Source organism: Parasteatoda tepidariorum, chromosome 3, assembly GCF_043381705.1.
Source record: "Parasteatoda tepidariorum isolate YZ-2023 chromosome 3, CAS_Ptep_4.0, whole genome shotgun sequence".
Classification (NCBI taxonomy): domain Eukaryota; kingdom Metazoa; phylum Arthropoda; class Arachnida; order Araneae; family Theridiidae; genus Parasteatoda; species Parasteatoda tepidariorum.
Genome location: NC_092206.1, coordinates 91,706,589 through 91,727,283, shown reverse-complemented (window position 1 = coordinate 91,727,283; position 20,695 = coordinate 91,706,589). Strand labels below are relative to the sequence as shown.

The 20,695-nt window shown below is 27.5% G+C and overlaps 1 protein-coding gene across 2 annotated transcripts in view; it reads left to right on the top strand.

Moving 5' to 3' along the window:
- The window catches only part of LOC107451494 (transmembrane protein dusky-like), a 47,013-nt gene that overhangs the window by 15,375 nt on the left and 10,943 nt on the right, over positions 1 to 20,695 (top strand). For both annotated transcript variants that reach the window (XM_016067614.4, XM_016067615.3), the window contains exon 2: positions 12,706 to 12,788. In XM_016067614.4, the coding sequence (XP_015923100.1) occupies positions 12,717 to 12,788 (72 nt within the window). In that variant the 5' untranslated portion in view covers positions 12,706 to 12,716. The remainder of the gene's footprint in view (positions 1 to 12,705; positions 12,789 to 20,695) is intronic.

Here is a 20,695-nt window from a genome sequence, read left to right as displayed (position 1 = left end):
TTCCTGTTAAAGGCTAATAAAGGTTGATTTTTTCCATTTAAAATAAGTTAAATATGGCGAATATCAAAAAAAAAAATTTATTATATCGGGACAACAAAAATTTAGATATATCTGAGATATTTCAAAATGTCTCAGGTTTTTTAATTTTTTTGCATACTTATTACATGATTGGATTGGACTGAGTAAGCTCAAAACAATGCATGCCTTTTATAAGGCTCCTTAATTCGTGACCAATGACTTGATCTAACATCAGAATAATTGCGCACGGGCTACCTTTACTTCCCACACTAGCTGGTATAAATTGATCTGAAAGCTGGGCAGACTTTAAGCCACCACATGGGATCAAACCCCCGCCCTTTGCAATGACTGTTTCAGGCCTTAACCACTGCGTCACACTTGCTCTCTAGTCTAATATGTTAGTAAAAATATCCAAACCCTATGAAATGTTGTAATCTTTTCTTTATAAGACATTGGCTGGGTATGTATTTGCACCATAACAATTTTGTTTCTGTAAGTAACTATTATGATGAATTTAAAGGAATTAATGTACGGTAATAATATGTATAGAATTAAAATATCAGCAAACAACTCAAATTTAAACTCTAAACTCTCCACTTCAAACAAAAAAGGAGGAATAAATTGGGTTATTTCTTAGGAATTCCATTTCTCTAAATGACTATGTTCGTACGAAAAAGGCTTAGTGCAAAAAATTATTTATAATTTACCGTTTTGTAAGAAATATTTTTTCTAAATTTATTTCTCTCGGAAAATATTTTTTCGTTCATTTCATATTTAGAAAAAGGGAAGGTAAGGAATATCTACTGTATAAATCATCAATTGACTAGTTTACATGAATGTATGTGCAGCATAGGAATGTGCTGTTATAAATCCCGAAAGTATGTTGTCCAGAACGCATAAATAACAGATATATTTCTTGAATGGATCTGCAGAAAATTTTAAAATATTGCTAACAAATTTGATTATTGAGTTTGAAGATATATATATAAGCTAAACAATTCGCAATTTTATTTTAAATGTTTTCTTAAGTTGAATTTGAATAGAAATTTTATGAAGATAAAATTAAATTTTTGGAAGACCAATGAAAATTAATTATTGTATACATTAAATGTTATGATGATTTATTTCAGGAAGAAAAGTTCATCTATAAACTAGTAAAAAAAAATATCTCAATTTCATTTAAAATTTTTTGCCTTTAATAGAAAGTTGTTTTTGAATTTTCGAGAGCCTCATTTTGTTATTTTTTTGAATAGGAAATATGTATTGAAATTTCTGAAAAAAAGAGTACCGCGAACTATCTAAGAAACTAGTTACTAACTATTCTCCAAAAACATATTTTAGTTCAGCAAAATCTGAAAACTAATTAACAACAGAAATTTGATATATTTTAAACACTTTCATCACGGCCCACCCTTTGAAATTCGCACTGTAGCTCTCAAACGATAATTCCTGAAAAACTTGTTTATTTTAGTTTTTAAAAAAATATTCAATAGCAATCAATAACCATATTCACTAATATAAGAATAGAGCACAACGAATTTTGCTGGAAGACGAGTTATCTCGTTCGTCGTGACAAACGAGTAAAACTTAAACATAAATTGAACAAAAGCTTTAACAAATAAACAACTAGTATTAACGTACCAACTACTTAAAAACTCTTTGCAATTAGTAACTACTGTTCCATTTATGTATTTAAAAAATGTGTACAAATATTTCTTTACGAAGACACGACAGTGTGTAATCACGTTCCATTAATGAGCGTTCTTTATCAGATAACGATAATCTTCTGACAGACAACAGGCAAATAGGATGATACCCTCCGATGGTTAGAGTCAGGTTAATCGTTCGAATAATCAGATTATTTTTTAATCGTTCCCCGGTATAAATAGTTAATAATCATCTTGTTACTCGTTTGTGATGATCTACTTAAAATAAAACGTATTTTCTGTATTAATTATTGGATATTATATTGTAATGCGCTAAAATCACGATTTAAGAAATTAAATTTTTTTTTTTATAGTTATAGTTTTAAAACATTGTGCTTCAATAATATATCTATCTGTATGTATGTATGCAGCATTCTATGCAGCATATATAGTATTCAGCACCTCACCAAATGGAATAAAATCGTAAATTTGGTGAATGAAATTGTGTTTTGGCAAATGATTTTGTCCACTAGAAAGATATATTTATCTGGGATATGTATATGCTGGCTACTGGAAGGATAGATACTGGATAAGTGTATTATTAGGCATAATTTTCAATCTGAATTTCTCATTTTTGCACACCTTTTCAAGTAATGGAATAAGTTAATATAAATAATTATTTTTTAAATCGCAATATCCAGCATTATAAAGCTGTTGAATTAATTTAGAATATTTTAAAAATCTTCTTTACTACTTAGAAATTTTGCTGGTGAGATGAAAGGCAATAATTAAATTTTTTTTTCTTCAAAAATTGTATTAATATTAAGAATTTGAATAAAGATAGTAATTAAATTTTTAAATTTTAGACCTTACGCTTAAAGAAAGCTTTGTAAAATTTAAAAGGAGAGAATTGATGCTTCCTTCATTGAGAAAACAGTTCTGCCCCCCCCCCGGGATTCTGTGCACAAAATTCCCGGGATCGATCTAAGTTAGCACTAAAAAAAACATCTATTTCGCCCTGCCTCTACGTGGGTACACGTGAACAGCTCACGTGTAACTTTCTTTCTCCTTTATCGATGTCAGGGTTGCACTACATCACCTCGTTGCAAGGATCACCTGATTCGATAAGCAAATCGCATTAATTTTAAACAACACCAATACGCAGACCCAAACTGAGAATAACTTTGGCGAGAATAATGTTAATTTACTGTCAATGGTTATATATTTTACTAGAAGAATTTACAGGTAGACCTTTATTTATGGTCATTATCGCAAGCAGTCATAAATATATTTTTGCGGTCTGTGACTGCAACGCTTTTTGCTGGTCACTGGCCGTAATCTAACGAGGAATTTTTACAGAGCAGTTTTATAATCAAAGATTTATTGTTAATCAGTTTCTAAATAAGAGCAACTAGGATGTATCCAAAATTAAATTTATTTAATTAGAAAAATAAGCAAGTTAAAAGTCATTAAGAAAATTATGTCATTAAGTTATCGAAATAAAATGATAAATGATAGAAATCAATGAAGCATTTTATGTTTATTGATTACATACAAAGATTATCTAATTGAACAACTAATAATATTCGGTTGGTGATAATACCATAATAAACGGTCCAATCAATAAGTGAGTTGGTAACTTCAGCTTAAAATATTTCTTTTTCTTTCACTGATCAAATTACAAACGTTACATTTATTTTGAGATAAATTGTTTAGAATATCTTGGGTGAAAAAAATAAATAAATCCGAAAAAAAGGAAGTAAATGTGTAAAATGTTTCCAGGCGTCTTATTGATCATTTTTATATCACCAGGATTTCTTACAAACAATAAATATCGATTTCCGTTTTCCTCTTCCAACTATTTCTCCGGATTTCTAATTTGATCCTAAACACTATCCAGTTTTTCAAACCCTTTTTTATTTCTCTATTTTATGTTTCAACAGTTTGGGGAACAACTCTATTTCTAAAAATAGAATTTCGTAAGTTGCTTGGAAAAAAAAAGAATATTTCCCTTTGGCTTTGAATTAAATTGTTTGTTTTTTGAAAGTAAAAAAAAAAAATAAATAAAACAGAAACTTCTATTTTCCAATAAATCTATAAAGTTAAAAGTGATTCCTAAACTCAGGAATTAACCTTTGAGGAATAGAAGGTAAACAATACTTTCCTGAACTAATTTTCTATCCATTCTTTGAGCAATCCTTTAAGCTCGGTTGGACTGAAGTTTGATTTCCAATTAATTAAAATTAGTTTAAGGTTTAAAATTCCGAATGATTTTTCATGTTTGAACTTCCTCAGTGCAAATTATTTATTCCAAATTAAACTAAAAGCCCTTGTCTTAGAATGTTAAAGTAAAAAAAAATTGTGTTTCTTACTAGAAAATTTAAAACTAAGTTCCCAATTTTCTGAAACTTAATAAACCAGCTAACAGATATATTTAACTCAGTAAAAAAGATTTCTGATATAATATATTTAATTAAAAATACTATTGCTAAATTGCAGTTGGTATCGAACTTTCTATTAATTTGCCACGATATTTTCAGAATCAGAATATTAAAGAAATTTGACTCTTAAACATATTTACGCGGACTTATTTAATACAGAACTTACAAACTTTGGGAAGAGGTCAGGAATACCATAACGATTGAAAATGGGAATTATCAATGTACAATGTTAGAGGTATTTCCCTATTATAGACTGCCTGCTCATGCGCATGTAAGCAATGATTGCTCTTTAATTTTTATGGCTTATATATGCTCTTTAATTTTTTTTTATTGTTATAGGAAACACTGACGTAAAAGCTATATTTATTTTCAAAAGTTTAGGAAATTGAAGATAAAAATATTCATTTTCAAAGCTGTAATATTTAATTGGTTACTATGATTATTAGAGACTTCGAAGATTGCACTTAGCTAGTCGTACTCGATATCCTGATTCAGCCCGAAAACGGAATGCCACAAGTAATAAATTCTACCCGAGGGCAGAATGCCAGAAGTAATAAATTCGATCTAAAGATAGAATGCCAGAAGTGATAAATTCGGCCCAAAAATAGAATATCAAAAGTAATAAATTTAGCTTGAAGACAGAATGTAAGAAGTAATTAATTTCGGCTCTAGAGCAGAATTCCAGAAGTTACAAATTTGGCCCGAAGAAAAAAATGTAAGAAGTAATAAATTCGGCCCAAAGACCGAATGTAAGAGGTAATAAATTTGGCCCAAATTAGAATGCCAGAAGTAATAAATTTGGCATGAAAATAAAATGTAAGAAGTAATAAATTCGGCCTGAAGACAAAATGTAAAAAGTAATTAATTCGAACGCACAGAATGCTAGATGTAGCGAATTTGTCCCGAAGATCGAATATCAGAAGTAATAAATTCGGCTCAAAGATAGAATGTCAGTAGTGATAAATTCGTTCCGAAAATAGAATGTCAGAAAAAATAAATTTGGTTTGAAAACAGAATGTCAGTAATGATAAATTTGTCTCGAAGGCGGAATGTCAAAAATACTACATTCAAACAGAAATAATAAATATAAATTTAGTTTAATTCGTTGGAATTTATTTTTATATTAAAATATTGTGTAAAAAGTGCAATATTATTTCCGATTCTAATGAAAAAGTATGAATATTATTGAAAAGAAATACGAAACTTTGTCAAAATCACTAAATGTGTAACTTTCTTATGCTGAGCTAAGTGTGAAATTGTGAAATTAAACAAAAGTGAGGGGAAAAAATGCTCGTCTCGAGATATCTTATTATACTTCCAACAATTTTGTTAGCCAGTTTCATCGCACTAAATAAAGTTAATTGACGGTAATTGCTTTTAAATTGTCACTTCATAAATATTCTTTTTAAAAGTTACTTCCGATCAATTTACCTTTACTGAACTCTTCTTTCAAAGCCGAGTGGAAAAACTATATATGAAAAAACTTCTTTGAACTTAATGCATCAATTTAGAACATTTTCTATGCACTAGTAAAGTAGTAGCTTTTATATTTTTATTAAGAGATTTTTTTAAACAAATTTATTATACATAGGGTCGCATACATATCATAAAATACACAAATTAAAAAGCTAGATTAAAGAACTGTATACAAGTTTAAAAAAATTAATTTAAGAACTATATACAATTAAATCCCTTTAAATGTACGGCTTTAAACCGACAAGTGTTGGTTGTGCAAAGCCATACAATTTACAGAATAAATCCGTAGCTTAGTCTCAACAGTTTTTTTTACCATACATAAATACGTTTTTCCGTAAACATTATGAAGAAAATCAGTAGTCAAACTAATTTTTTTTTACTGTAACAGTATAAGTTTTTACTACAAAAATAAATCCGTTGTCTCAATGGACTTTCAAACAACGGAGACTATTTTATGCTGCTAGATTTTGTATTGATCACCATCCTTGGGATTCGAACCTAGGATTCACTTCATTGATAGGCACGCGTTCTGTCCCTTCAGTCACTGCCGTTCAGGTGTCTTTTTTTATGAAAAAAACTGTGATAGTCAGAATTTCACATCTGTATTGTATGAATTTGACAATAAAATCTAATCACAGCTTTATTTATACTTTTTCCTAAACCATAAAGTAATTTTCAAAAAAAGCAAGAACAAGTATAGAAAATAATTGTAAAATAATTGGGAAAAAAGTAAAGAAATAATACATGCAAAACTTCATGACAGGAATTAAAACTGCAACTGAAGTTTTTGATCGGTGTGTGATTAAGGTAAAAAACGGAGAAAAACCATTTTGTCAACAAAGCGGCTTTAAACCAATAAATATACGGTGAAATTCCGAAAAAACAACGGTTATATTTTAGAGTACAATTGATAAAATAAATATAAGCGATTTATATAATAGAGTGCCACGGCAAACAATCTGGGAATCAATGTTATATGAATATTAAATTTATATTTACGTAAGATATAAATTTATTGTGTTTCCAAATAGCATTTTCATCCAATTTCAAAATTTAAATACATTTCTTCACCAAGCATGAGTGCCGATTATTTTATTAGTTTCTCCTACTATTTAAAACGAAATTAAGTTCATTTATTAAAATCGCCTTCAGAGTACGATAACTTTAATGACGAACCCTCATTATTTTAGAGTTTTCTAAATCAGTATACTTTGATGTCGAAACTTGTGGTTTAAAAATTAATCCACTCGTCAGAAACACTTAATATGACACAGCTGAGTCAACATCTTTATTAATACGTCTTTAAGATCCATGTAATTTAGATTAGCAAAAGAAGATTAGCCGCTTCTTTAGTAATTAATTAAAATAATCATCTTACGGTTCATTTATTCCGATATTCAGTTGGAAAGTTTTGATATCAAAAGAGATGTTTTGGCATCCAGGTTGAGTGGAATATCCTAGAAGTAGGTTAGATGAAAAAGGTTCTATGGTTATGTTCTTTAGAAGTACAATGATGTTCTTCTGGAAAGTGCATATCTTTCACCGCATGGATGGATTCGGTTTTCTGGAATAAAACAGATTCGCCCCGATACTTTTTCTTCCTTTTGTAGTGAATCACCGTTTTTGATTCACTGTTATTTTGTTATTTTGTTCGCTTGATGTCTCGACGTTAAATTATCCAGAAACTTAATTCGATATTTTTTACTTTAATTCCATTTTAAATATCTCGATTATTTCAATAGATATTCATTGTATGGAAATACAATTATATATTGTAAATCTGATTTGTTTTAAAATTAAGCGCAATTAAAATTTAAAAAGTTAGCTCTTTAAATAATAATAGACCAAGTTTACAAAAATGTAACATTTATTTTGTAAAATCACAATGTAAGTAAAGTCACTAACTATTGCAAAACTGAAAGATTTTGTACTAATTGTAATGAAACACTAATACATTATTGTACCTTTTTGGTACTATAAGGTTAGAAAATATTTCTGAAATTAATAGATTTGAACCTAGACTTTTTTTACTATTTTTTTTATTTATCTGTATATTATGGCTTTTATGGACCTGGAAACCTCTGGAAATCAAAAAGGCTGAGACACAGCATAAGCACAGCATAGCGTAATAAGCAGAACAATCATAAATTTGAAAAGATAGTTTTTCAAGATAGTCTTTGAAAAGATAGTCTAAGCAAGAGTCAGCTTATTAATTTATGTATATAAAGTTAATTTATTGATTCAATTTAATTTTTATTCATTAATTTATATAATTCTCATTTATACATTCAAATATATTCAAAGTTTTTTATAATGAATGCATTATTTATAAGCGATGAGAAATATAATTGCATCGTTATAACTGTTACACACATTTTAGTTTGAGAAAAACGTGGTTAAAATTCGTAAGAGATTAAGTAGAGTTTTCAAAACTCTGTTTTGGAAAATTATAAAAAGCTTACATGCATTCGAGTTACACACATAAAAAAAAACAATATTTGTAAACCTGATATAATGTTGTTTCTTTTAATGGTATGTAATTAAGAATATTTTTTGCATGTTAATTATTTTTTTCTTCTTCTTCTTCTTCTCATTGGCACGACAGCCCAGGATGGGCCTTGGCCTTCTCAACAAGCCTATGCCAAGATATTCTTCTCTTAGCCAAGGTCCTCCAGTTAATTATCTTTAAAATTTGTAGGTCCGTTTCAAGGCAGTCTAAAAATCTTAGGTTTGGTCGTCCTCTTTTTCTTGTACCCGTTGTACCTGTGTTTTCTNTTAGTTTGAGAAAAACGTGGTTAAAATTCGTAAGAGATTAAGTAGAGTTTTCAAAACTCTGTTTTGGAAAATTATAAAAAGCTTACATGCAGTCGAGTTACACATATAAAAAAAACAATATTTGTAAACCTGATATAATGTTGTTTCTTTAATGGTATGTAATTAAGAATATTTTTTGCATGTTAATTACTTTTTTCGGCAACGCTATATTCTCCTTCTAGCCTCAAAGCAATATTTATGCATGCAATTGTTTTATACATCTCTTGATAGTTTTATATTTCTCTATATTATCCTTTAATCTACTAACTATTACTCATCTATTATATATTTTCCTCATTTTATTTTTAACGTGTAGTATTTTTATTCCACTAACTTTATTTACCTGATTCACCAAACAGTTTTTAGTGATTTTCTCATTACTCCATTTCATTATTATTAATAATTTCTATCCCATATAATTTTTATTCCGCTAATTTTATTTATTTCATTCATCAAATTGTTTTTATTGGTTTCTCATTACCTCATTTCATTATTATCAATAACTTTCATTCCATATACTTTTTATTCCACTAACTTATATTTTTCCTATATTTTATTTATTTTCTTATATCTCTTATATATATTATTCTTTTCTTATATATTTTTCTTATATCTTGTTTTATCTTATATTTTATTTGTTTCACCTTCTGCTTATTTCATTATTATTTTTATAATTTTAAACCACCTTATTTTCATTCACTAAATAGTTTTTATTCATTCTATTTTTCACTCATTTTTCCATTATTATTTGATAAATTTTTCACCTTTTAACGTTTCTCCATCCATCCAAGAGTTTAAAGTATTCTAGTTTCATTCATTTCCTTCTCATTATTTAACGTTTATATTTCACGCGTTATTTTTCTATTCGCTAAATATCGTTCACTTATTTCACTTTCGATTTGTTATATTATAATTATTTTGTATTTCTATTCCACTATAATTACCCAATACACTAAATAGTTTTCATTCAATCCACTCTTCACCTATTTTATCCATAACATTTAATTTTTTTTTCAATTATTTTATTATTTTCCACTAATTTCTTAGTAATCAAAACTTTTAACTCACCTTATTATATTTCTATTCCACTTTTCGATCCACTAAATAATTTTTATTAACTCCAATTTTTACTTATTTCATCCTCAAAATGTTATACTGTACCTCTGCACAGTATAATTTTTTCATCCACTAAATTGTTTCCATTCCTTAGATTCTTCACATAGTTAACTGTTATTATTATAAATAATTTTTTGTTCCACTTTCTTTTCCTTCCAATAAATAGATTTAATCTATTCCAATTCCTACTGATTTCCCTTTCGTTCTGTAGATTATATTATTTCTTTCATCTACTAAATAGAAAACATTCTGCTCATTTTCTAACGACTACACAAAAATTTTCGAAATCAGATGCTGTATTAGACTTTATAAATAGACAATATTTTAATGATTTGCAACAAAATGTCTACAAAATGCTATTTTATTTCATGATCCACAAAGATATTGCAACACGTTTTGTTTGTTATTTATTAAGATGTTGCAAATAGGACCTAAAAGCAAAATGGCGAAGATGTTCCACAAAAAGGTATTGAATTGGAGCGTGTATGACGGCAGACGAGAATTAATGAGACATGCCGTCAATATTTCCCGCATCGATGATTCGCGGGGGATGCAAATTAGGATGAGTCGTGTGCCCGATTGTCTAATAGAACATCTCTTCGAATTTCGAAATTATGTATTGTTCTATGCATTTCTTTTTATTCCTTTATCCTTAGCATTCACGCAAATACTAATTTTAGCTTTGTTTTTTAGGCGTTTATTTGTTGTAAAAGATTAAAATTTTATTTTTAAACCGATAGAAAATAAGCTTCAAAATCTTTGTATTTAGAATTTTAATTTTCATACTTAGGAAGTTTAGAAGTGTTGGGATAACGAATAAATTTAGCGCTTTTATCTATCTTTAGAATAAAATATATAAATGTCTATTTTTATGGATCAAGGTGCAATTTACTATAAATAAGGGTATAAAATGCTTGTGAAATTATGAAGAATATATGCGTTAGTTTCTTAAAAAATTATAAAAATATTATAACTGTTGAAGATTTAAAGTGATTCTTCTTATGAAACTAAATGTTAAATATTTTCGTTATTTTCTATTAGAGAATTGCAAAAACCATTTTCCTTAATTTTAACTTTTAAATCTTGTTATTAAAACTATACTGTGGTATATTTTCATTTATTTAATTTCTCATACTATGTATGAAAATATATTCTTCAGTATTTAAGTAACTTCATTCCAAAGATTGCTTAAGAAACAGTTAAAAGGAAATATTTTTAATTCTTTTGTGTTTAAATTTTATATTCGTAATTTATTTAAATTTTACATATACTTTAGTAAATTAGAATAAAATATTTCAAACTATTGCAAATTTTAGACTTTATAAAAATTTATTGTAAGATTTTACGAAACATTTTATGACACTGTAAGTTTAAAGTTCGAACAACAGAGAACGAACAACATTTTATCATTTGTCTGGTATATGATTAATATTTTTTGTTTCGTTTCATTCATTGAAATGTGATCAATTTAAACTAGTTTTCGGTATTTCAATTTTTAGATTTCAAATATTTTTTTAAACTTTTCTAAGTTAAAAAATTTTGAAAATTCGAGTTTAAAACATACAAGAAATCTTCAAATTTATATTTTGTAACTAGGTACAACAGAATATGCTTCGATAGATTAAAAAAAAATTTGCATTTTTTTGTTGTTTTGTTATGAAGTCGCAAATACTAATTTGATTACTTAATGTATTCTTAAACTTTAAAATATAATTTCATAAAATAATATATATGAACCCTCATTATTTTAGAGTTTTCTAAATCAGTATACTTTGATGTCGAAACTTGTGGTTTAAAAATTAATCCACTCGTCAGAAACACTTAATATGACACNACATCACATCACATCACATCATATCATATCATATTTTCTCGGTACTTCACTAACTCATCTAACATGAAAAGCCTCTTTATTTCTTTAAATTAACGTTAGCATATTTTAAGGTATTTTTTATTAATTCGCCATTTTTAAAGATTTGCTTTTCTCATTGTTTTTCCTTGTTGTATTATATTAGAGAAATCCTCTTACGTTTTATGCCAACATGGAGGATATATTTTAATGAAAGAACCCGGAAAAGCTTAATCATCAATCAAATTTTCCGAAATGATTTATAATTTATAAAGCATTGGAATTTCTATTAAATGGAGGAAATAAATTATATTCTCAAATTTTATTTCAAAAATGATTCATGGAATGCGTTCGTATTGTTTCCTGGAGTGCGTTCGTATTGAACATATTATTTATGCGTTCGTATTGTTACGCTGATCAATTAAAATTTCTGTTTCGAAAATGAACACAGAAGAAGCGTTTTAGTGATAGGAAAGATAACAAAAGAAAAAAAAATACATACGTTTCATCCGTTAATTAATTTACCTGGAATAGATCATATGAAATATGTTAATTCTATTTAATGTGCATAAATTTAATTTAATCTGTAAATCCTATATAAGTTTCTAAATGTAAATATTGCTTACTATTTAAATTACATACGATGAGTTAATTTAATATTTGAGTTATGTTTAATGTAACGAAACTTTGTAGATAAATGTTACATAATATTAATATAAGATATTTTATGACAAATCTGTTGGACATTTATTTTATATTAAAAAAAATAATTAATTTGATAAAATATATAAATTACTATTTCATTGTTTTAATAATGTGAAATTCGATTTAACTATTTTATTTAATTATTTAAAGACGTATCTAAGAATTCTATTTCACATAAAATTATTAAAAATTCTTTTGGATGTTTGTAAAATTGAGTCTTAAAAAACAAAAATCCTTTTATAACATGAAACTCCATTTAAATTTTTTTTTATATGGTATGAAAATAATTTAATAAATCTACTCATTGGTGGTTCTATTTCTTATTTCTACTTAATTAGGCTTATTTTATTTCATAATTTTGTATGATAATGTAAATATTTTTATAATTCAACTTAACAATTCGAATTCCTTTTAATAATTCTGCAAAATAATTTAAAGTTCTATTTTATTATTCTACTTATAATAATTCAACTTAACTATATGTAAATGCATTTAAGTTGAATTATAATGTGACTGCAATTTATTTATTATAATGCAAATACATTTTAATTTCTTTAATAATTTCGTCTCAAAAAACTTTCACTAAGTAAAATAAAGCATGTTAACTTTGACTATATTCTAATTTTACTTTCTTTTTTAGCTTACCTTATTATGGGCAGACGGATACAGCTCTCGTGGAAAGAAAGTTTTCTTATTTTGTGTCTGACACTTCTTTTTTCTCAGGTGAGTATGGACTAGATTTCCTTTTAAATTATTTTAATTTTCCTAGTAATTATTTATCAAATAATGCAAACTTATACTAATAATACAAATAGTTTCATACTGTAAGATCTGTTTAAATTATTTTTGTACATCAATTAGCTAACATCAAAGTATTAGACCTAAGTTAAATATTGCAAAGTAAACAGCCTAGATATATTCTTCAAACTTTGCTAACAGTCATGCTCTGAGAAAAAAAAAGTATGGACAAAACTACCAGAATATGGTAAAATTTACCGTTTTTCTGGTTCTATGGAAACAACAAAAAGCTCGGTAATTTCTACCGAAGCACTTAGGTAATGATTTTGGCAAAATTACCAATAAAATATGATTTTATAATGTGTGATAAAATTTGCCAATGGTAGTAAAATTTGGTAATTTCATCACGGTACCTTTTTTCATGATACCTTAGAGCATAGCATAAAAACCATTTATTCAGTTACATTTACATTACAGATTTGTATTTTTCACTAAATATGTGTTAATAAGAACTATAATTTTAAAAACCAGAATTTCCGGTAAATTGTTACCCTATGAATGGAAAAATTACCAATTGAATGGCTCAAATATCGTATATTTTGGTTTTATCAATCAGAGTTAAGTTTTTTTCAAACCAGAAATGTCATTATAGTATGGTTAATTATACCAGATTTTTTTTTCTCCGCGTGTGTTACACGTGAAATAAATATCCCAAAACTACCAATTTGATTTATATGACCAACTTAGGTAACATTTATATATTTTCAGTAAAGTAAACATCTCAAAACTAAGATTTTAATTCAGTTTTAGAATTGAGATAACACTCATATATTACCAGTTTAACAAACATCCCATAACTGTTACCTTTATGTATACTTTTAAATTTGATAAAATTCATAATAAACAACCGAGAACATACGCTTAAATTTATTATCTCAACTTTGATAACATTCGTATGTTACGAAAAAGTTATATTACAGAATATCTAGATCAAAACATTTGTTAGAGTTAATGCAAATTATGTTCTGGTTTTGAAGGATCAAAAAGGCTGCAAATTTATAAATTTATACAATAATTTAATTTTATAATAATATAATTTTGATAATAAATGTTATCTTTCAATTAAGAAGTAAATATTACATTTTTTTCTTTCTAAAACGCATAAATATTCCAAAAAAAAATATTATTCAAGTCAAAACCTGTATGACTTAATTATAATAAAACTATCAATATCCATTCGATAATTATTATCAAAATCAAAATACAAGGTTAAACATTACTTTTTCAGATTTCCTTCTTTCCTTGAAATATAAATACCATTATTCCTTTTTTGTAATTTTGAAAATGTTTTTTAAAAATTTAGAAAGACAAAAATACGAGTGGTATTATTTACAAAAAGATATAAATGTACAAAAGATTTTGTCCCTTAAAGATATTTAGTTATAAAAAATTATCATTTTAATAAATTTGAATATTTTCTTAAAATATTCATTTGAAGTACTATGATTTAACTATGCTTTTACTGAAGTATTGTAAAACGGTATAAATTAATCTCTGTTACTTTATTGTAAGTGTGGTTACTTGTAAAGGTATCAAAGAGTCGATTTGAAGGAAAGTTGTTAAATGAATTTTTTCCTATTTGCAATTTATTCTTTTTTATGAGCCACAATAACTTATTTAACATAGTGTTCTATTTTTTTTTCAAATCTCGGGTAATAAAACAGAAATAACTACCTAATTACCTAAAAAAATTATTTTGTGCGAAACGCGGCTCATTTGAATATACAAATTGGTGTGTTTTTTTTTTCATCTAACCCTAACACATATTATAATAAAAAACCAATTACAGAAAAGCAATTTTTTTTGTCCCACTTTTTTCACTTCATTTACAAATCACATCCCATTTTCGTATGTAAAAACAAATTAGAAACATTGTGTAGAATGAAGATAACATCTCATAATATCTTTTGCTTATTTGAATTCTTAGCATGCGTTAAATATTAGCACCCAAACATAAGAAAAAAAGTTCCTTTTTCTACCAAAAGACTCTCCCCAGCGGTCTAAATCAACGATTTACATCCCTAATGGTCACTGAAATTAAGTAGAGGTCATAGAGACCGCTTCCAAATGCGTTTAGAGGCTGAGCTGATCACGAATTTGGAATCTAGGGTCGGGTTCTTTTCTTTCTCTGTCCTCCCCTTGAGGGCATCATCAACTTATTTATCAAATGTCTTGGTTAGTTATACATGGCTGCTGGAAAGAGGTGCAAGAACGTTTTTTTCTTCTTCCTTCTTTCTATTTTGGAATTAAATGTTCTACGGGTGTGTATCGTTTTGATGAGAACTAGAATGGTACCGTTGGGATTGTTTTTCATGTGTTCTCAGGCTCATTATGAGTGATACACTTCCTTATTTAAGAGTAATTTAAGTGGAAGCTCTTTATTTCTTTAATTGCTTTTTTTGCGATAATAATTAAGTTCTTATTTTATCTCCGGCGTTGAGAAACAGCCCCGAATTTAAATTTACGACTTCCAATGTTCAACTCCGTTGCCTTGTAATTTTGAATCCAATTCAGAAGACAAGGGAACTATTGGATCGAGTATTGCGAGAAATTTGTCTTTGTGGAGGGTTTTTTGATGGAATTAACCCGCGTTACATGGAGAGGACCTCCCACAGTTAGCCCGATGGTCAGGATTATCAATCTGCTCCTAAGGATATTTCACGCGAGCCCTGTGATCAGAGTGAGCCGGGTGTGGAATTCGTATCGACCAGGCATCACAGAGATTCGAACCCAAGTCACCTCATTAGGAGGCGAGTGCTCTATCCCTATTCTTCTTCAAAGTGTTTTTCTTTTTTTTTCCTATTTGATTAGAATAAATTGCAATAAATTTAAAATAAATGATTCGGCAAGTAAATAATTAAATAATCATTTTTTGACAAACTATATTTTATATTCCTTCAATATAGCTTTCAAACTATGACTTTATACAGAACGTCAAATGTTAAACAATTAAAAAGAAACCCTATATTCATTGTCACATGTCTAACATTTTCGCTAGAGAATTTTTTTTTACGCGTGATTATTTTTAAGGAATTTTTTAGTTTTATTAGTTTAATTAGTTTTGCTCCTTAATAACTATCACTACAGGGAATAACTCTTCATATTGTAAATGCATAAATGAAGTTAATAAAGAATCAAGTAAATAAAGTAATGGGAAAAAAGTGAAAATTAATTCATTGAACAGTATTAAACTAATTAATCGGAGTATTAATGAACAGATTAATCAAAATAGTGCGATAGAGCGTATTTAAGTGTAGCGAAATGAATGGACCAATTAACGAAACAATATCATTGGTGAACAGGTATTATCTTTGAAAATCTAACCAGTGAAAAAATAATCAGTGCGTGGTTGAATTAACAAATCAATAAATAAGATTATTAATGAACTGGCATATTCATTCAAAAGGCTAACCAGTTAATTAATGTATCAAGGGGTAGATGAATCAAAAACACTTATAATAGAGAATACACCAAATCACGCGTATTCACACCATAAGTTAAATATTTTCGTTTTCGATAACACCAATATTTTCGATATTTTTATATCATCCGTGGAATGTTTACAATCGATCATGAGTTGGAGGGAAATTGTCGAATTTTTGTACTCTGCTTATACATTTAAAGAAATACCTTTACAAAATGTAGGCATGTGTTCAGTTGTGCAATGAGGATATTTTTAGTTTTAAATCTCTTTAAACTGTATTGAACAATTTTTTATGCATAATTTCCATATACTTCTGCTCTCTTATTCTACTTCGGATTTGTCTTAATATTCACATTTTGCTGCGTGTATTTATAAACTAGTTTTAATTTTATGAATTAGTGTATGTATGCATTCCATACTTACTGTTCTTACTTTAAATTGTCTCTAAAAAATAAATTTATTGACTCTTATCTCACTGTATTTATAAATATTAGTGGTACTGATTAACAAAATATTGTGTCCAGCCACTTTACATCAAGAGGAGTGTTGATGTTGTTTCAAAAGTAATTGCAATCGTTTTTAGTGTTAAGATACACGAAAATTTTTAATACGTAAGTTTGGCTTTTTTAATTCCCTCATCACATGAAACTATTTGAATTCTTTTTAAAATTATTATGAGACATTTTATTTACTCGAATAGGGACTTAAACTATACAAGGAATTAAACTCAAGTGATTTGTGATCATGACTTTCAACGAGTTTTAAAAAAAATTAAAACTGTTAGCTTGTTTCAAAAAATTAAAAACAAAACAGCGATGATATTTATAACTTTGTAATTGAAAATCTATCATAAAATCATGTGATTAAATATTATAGCTTAGAAAATAATGCGAAAGGCATTATTAAAAAAGCTCTAAAGAGAAACTGACCTTTCGTAAAATGTTCGCATGGTTTGCATACAGTTTGCTTATGCTTAAACATTTATCATACTTCAACAAAACTATATCTTTGAGCAAACAATAAAAAATTTAGTAATATTGGTTTTCATTTTTCACAGAACAATGCATAATCTTACTGTCACAGTTGAAGTGTTTGTTTAGATTTAATTATGAAATCAAACTGCAATATCTTTTTATAGTTTGCTTATGTTTCATCATTAATCCTCCGTCGGATATTCTTTAACCAAAATCTATTTCTTTGCAAACGATAAAAGTTTCAATAAGATTTGTTTTTTACTTTCTTTGAACCCTTCAGCTAATCAAAGACAACTCTCTCTATCTAATTTACACAAATGAATCATTTGTATTGCTTCAATCATTAAATGTTCTTTAACCAAATTTAACTTTTGAGCAAGTGACAAAATACTTTTGTCCTTTATGGAACTCTTACTGTTCATCCAAAATGACGTCCAATCATCTTGTCCCAATTGAATCACTAGTGTTGATTAATATTTTAGTCTGAGATTTTGTAGTGGAATTTAATTGAAAAATACTTTGTACGATTTAAGTCTTATCTATTCTTTAATCATAGAGTATTTGTTAATCAAATTTAACTTTTAAGCAAGTGACAAAATATTTGTTTTTCTCTTACATCGAACTCTTACACCCCGTCACCCAATCATGTTGTCACAATTGAATCACTAATGTTGATTAGCCTTTTAGTCTTGATTTCAATGATTAAATCTAATTGCAACACCATTCTTAATTTGTGCGTATAGTTTGCCAATGCTTCAAAATAAATCATAGAATGTTCTTTAATCAAATTCTACTTTAGAGCAAACGATAAAAGTTCTAATAAGATCTGTTCTTATCTGTTTCGGAACCCTTACAGAGATCATTCGAATGAACGCCCAATCCTGTTACTACCGGGATTCCATCAGTTTATTTCCAAGTTAAAACCTATGAAGTTAGGATAGATTGTTTCATCATCGAGCGAGAAATGGAACGGTGGAATAATTAATGAAGGAGCGATTCATCAACGCACGCATCCTTGAGTACCGAAGATATCTGAAGTCTTTTAATCTCGTTTGGCGGAAGGGATGTCGCCTTGGGACACGATATCGGAAATTGATTTTTCGTCGCTAAACAGAAACACTAAACTAATTGCTAGTCGCCAACGGTTGCAAGAGGCTTCAGTATGAAATGATTTGTAATGTTAAGCCTTTCATTAAGAAGAAAAGTAAAAGGACGGATAGGGATTTCTCATTTTCTAATTTTGTTTCGGATTCCATTCCGAAATCTTAACTATCGAACTTTCTTTCAAAACATTGTGAGGTGTCTCTAAAGAGCAACAATGCATTAAATGAAATAGCATAATATGAAACCATATAATAGTTTCGCTGGTATTTTTGACTTATTTATTGTTAAATATCATATGATGATTAGTGTTAAGAAGATGGATAGGAATTTCTCATTTTATAGATTTGATTCGAACTCCGTTCTAAAATCTCAATTCTCCAACATTCTTTCTAAAATTTGAAACGTGTCTCTAAGGAATAACAAATTGTTACATAAACTGGTATAATATGCGACAGTATAACAGTTCCACTTTTTTATTTTTGCTTTATTTATCAATAGAAAAGTAATAGTGATTTTAGAGATTTGACAATAATACCAAAGTAATAAAAACAAAAAAATAGTAAAATGCACTAAAAGAGTATATGATTTAGAAATTATAGAGAAAAATAAATTGTATTTCTGTAAAATATGTAATAATATAATTTCTTTAAAATTCTCTCATAAAGTTGTGCTATTTAATAATTAAATATATTATTTTGCATTAACTATATTATTTTGTATTAACTATATTATTTTATGCTGAACATTTAATTTAATAGTTTAAGTTAAATTAGATTCGTTTAATTATCTTACATTAGTGGTTTTAGTTTAAAAAAACATAGAATAGTACGATCTTTACGTATTATTAATTTAAAAAAATTTAAGATACCTTTTTTAAAAGGCATCAATCACTTTAGTATAGACTGTAACCTTTATAGGTTTAAAATAGTTTAATCTCCAGGAATTTTTAAGCAAAAAGTTCAACTTTATTTCTACCAAAACAGTAGTAACAGCGAAATATTGCGAACAGAGATTGTTTCTCATGAATGCAGAGTGAGCAAACATTATTTACTTAAAAAGGTAAGAGCTTCTGAGATTATAAAAAATATAAAAAAGTATAGATCATTTATAACAAATTATTATTATCAACAAATATTGTAAAAAAGTCTCTAAATAGAGATGTTACAGATACTGTTCTGAAATTGAAAAATAGTCAGGATTTCAAGGAATACAAAATAAGATCAAAAATTTATTTATTAACTATAGCAAAATAGCAGTAGCAACAAGAACTGTAAAACAGGTATTTAAATGGAGAGACTACAAGATTCATAGGCTATAAGAGTGGAAGCTTCTGAAATCATAAAATTATAAAGAGATTAATTATTATTACTTAAATGGTAGAAACAACAAAGATTGTAAAAAACTGCAATAGTGAAAGAGTTATACGTCTAAAATATTAAAGGTTTTCGTAAATACAATAAAAAAGTAGTAGTGTAAAATATTTAAATTTAAATTATGAAATATTACTATCATTCTTAAAATTGAACAATGATTTTAAAATTTTAATGAAAGTAACAGACTAAAAGCTTAAAAATTGAATTGTAATTTTAAACTCTAAGTTAAATATATAAAGTCAATTTTTTATTTCAAGTAATGATTTAAAGATTTGTATTTAAAATTAAAATTTTTGATTTTAAAGTTCATTCCAGTCTTTCGAAATTTTAAATAAAAAGTACTAAAATTAGCTTTCGTTGAAATTCAAATGTTTAAACCAAACAATGTTTTAAAAGTTTGTAGTTGTTCACTACTCATATACGATGCAAGCTATTTAAACATAAGCTAAAGGGACATGCTAGTCATACATCTGAGAAACATTTTCCTTATGCAACATTATCTTATGTTTCTTTTGTGTACGAAGCTAGTGCAATATTATATGAAGTTTTGTATAGGTATTTTTTTTTCTGAAAAGCTTCTGTGAAGTTGATGCAAATGCCTAAAAATTAATGCAATTTTGTAACGTTAAACATTGTGTTAGTTTTTCCAATAAACCGTTGAAAATCCATACAAACACACAAAACGTAACTCGAATTTATTGCATCGTGTCTACCACTGCAATTACTCAATTCTAATTTTTTAGTATCTAAGACATGTTAACTCGATTCTGTATTGGGGTACCTTTTCATAGATGAAGGTTGACATTGTCGATAATACTCGCCCACATTGGTGACCCGGACGTAATCTGTACACGCCCACCTCGACAGATACCCCTGCTTCGATTTGAACATGACTACTTCGATAGATGGTCCACATTGAACAGTTGACTTGTTACTTGTGACTGCGATATAGTTCTC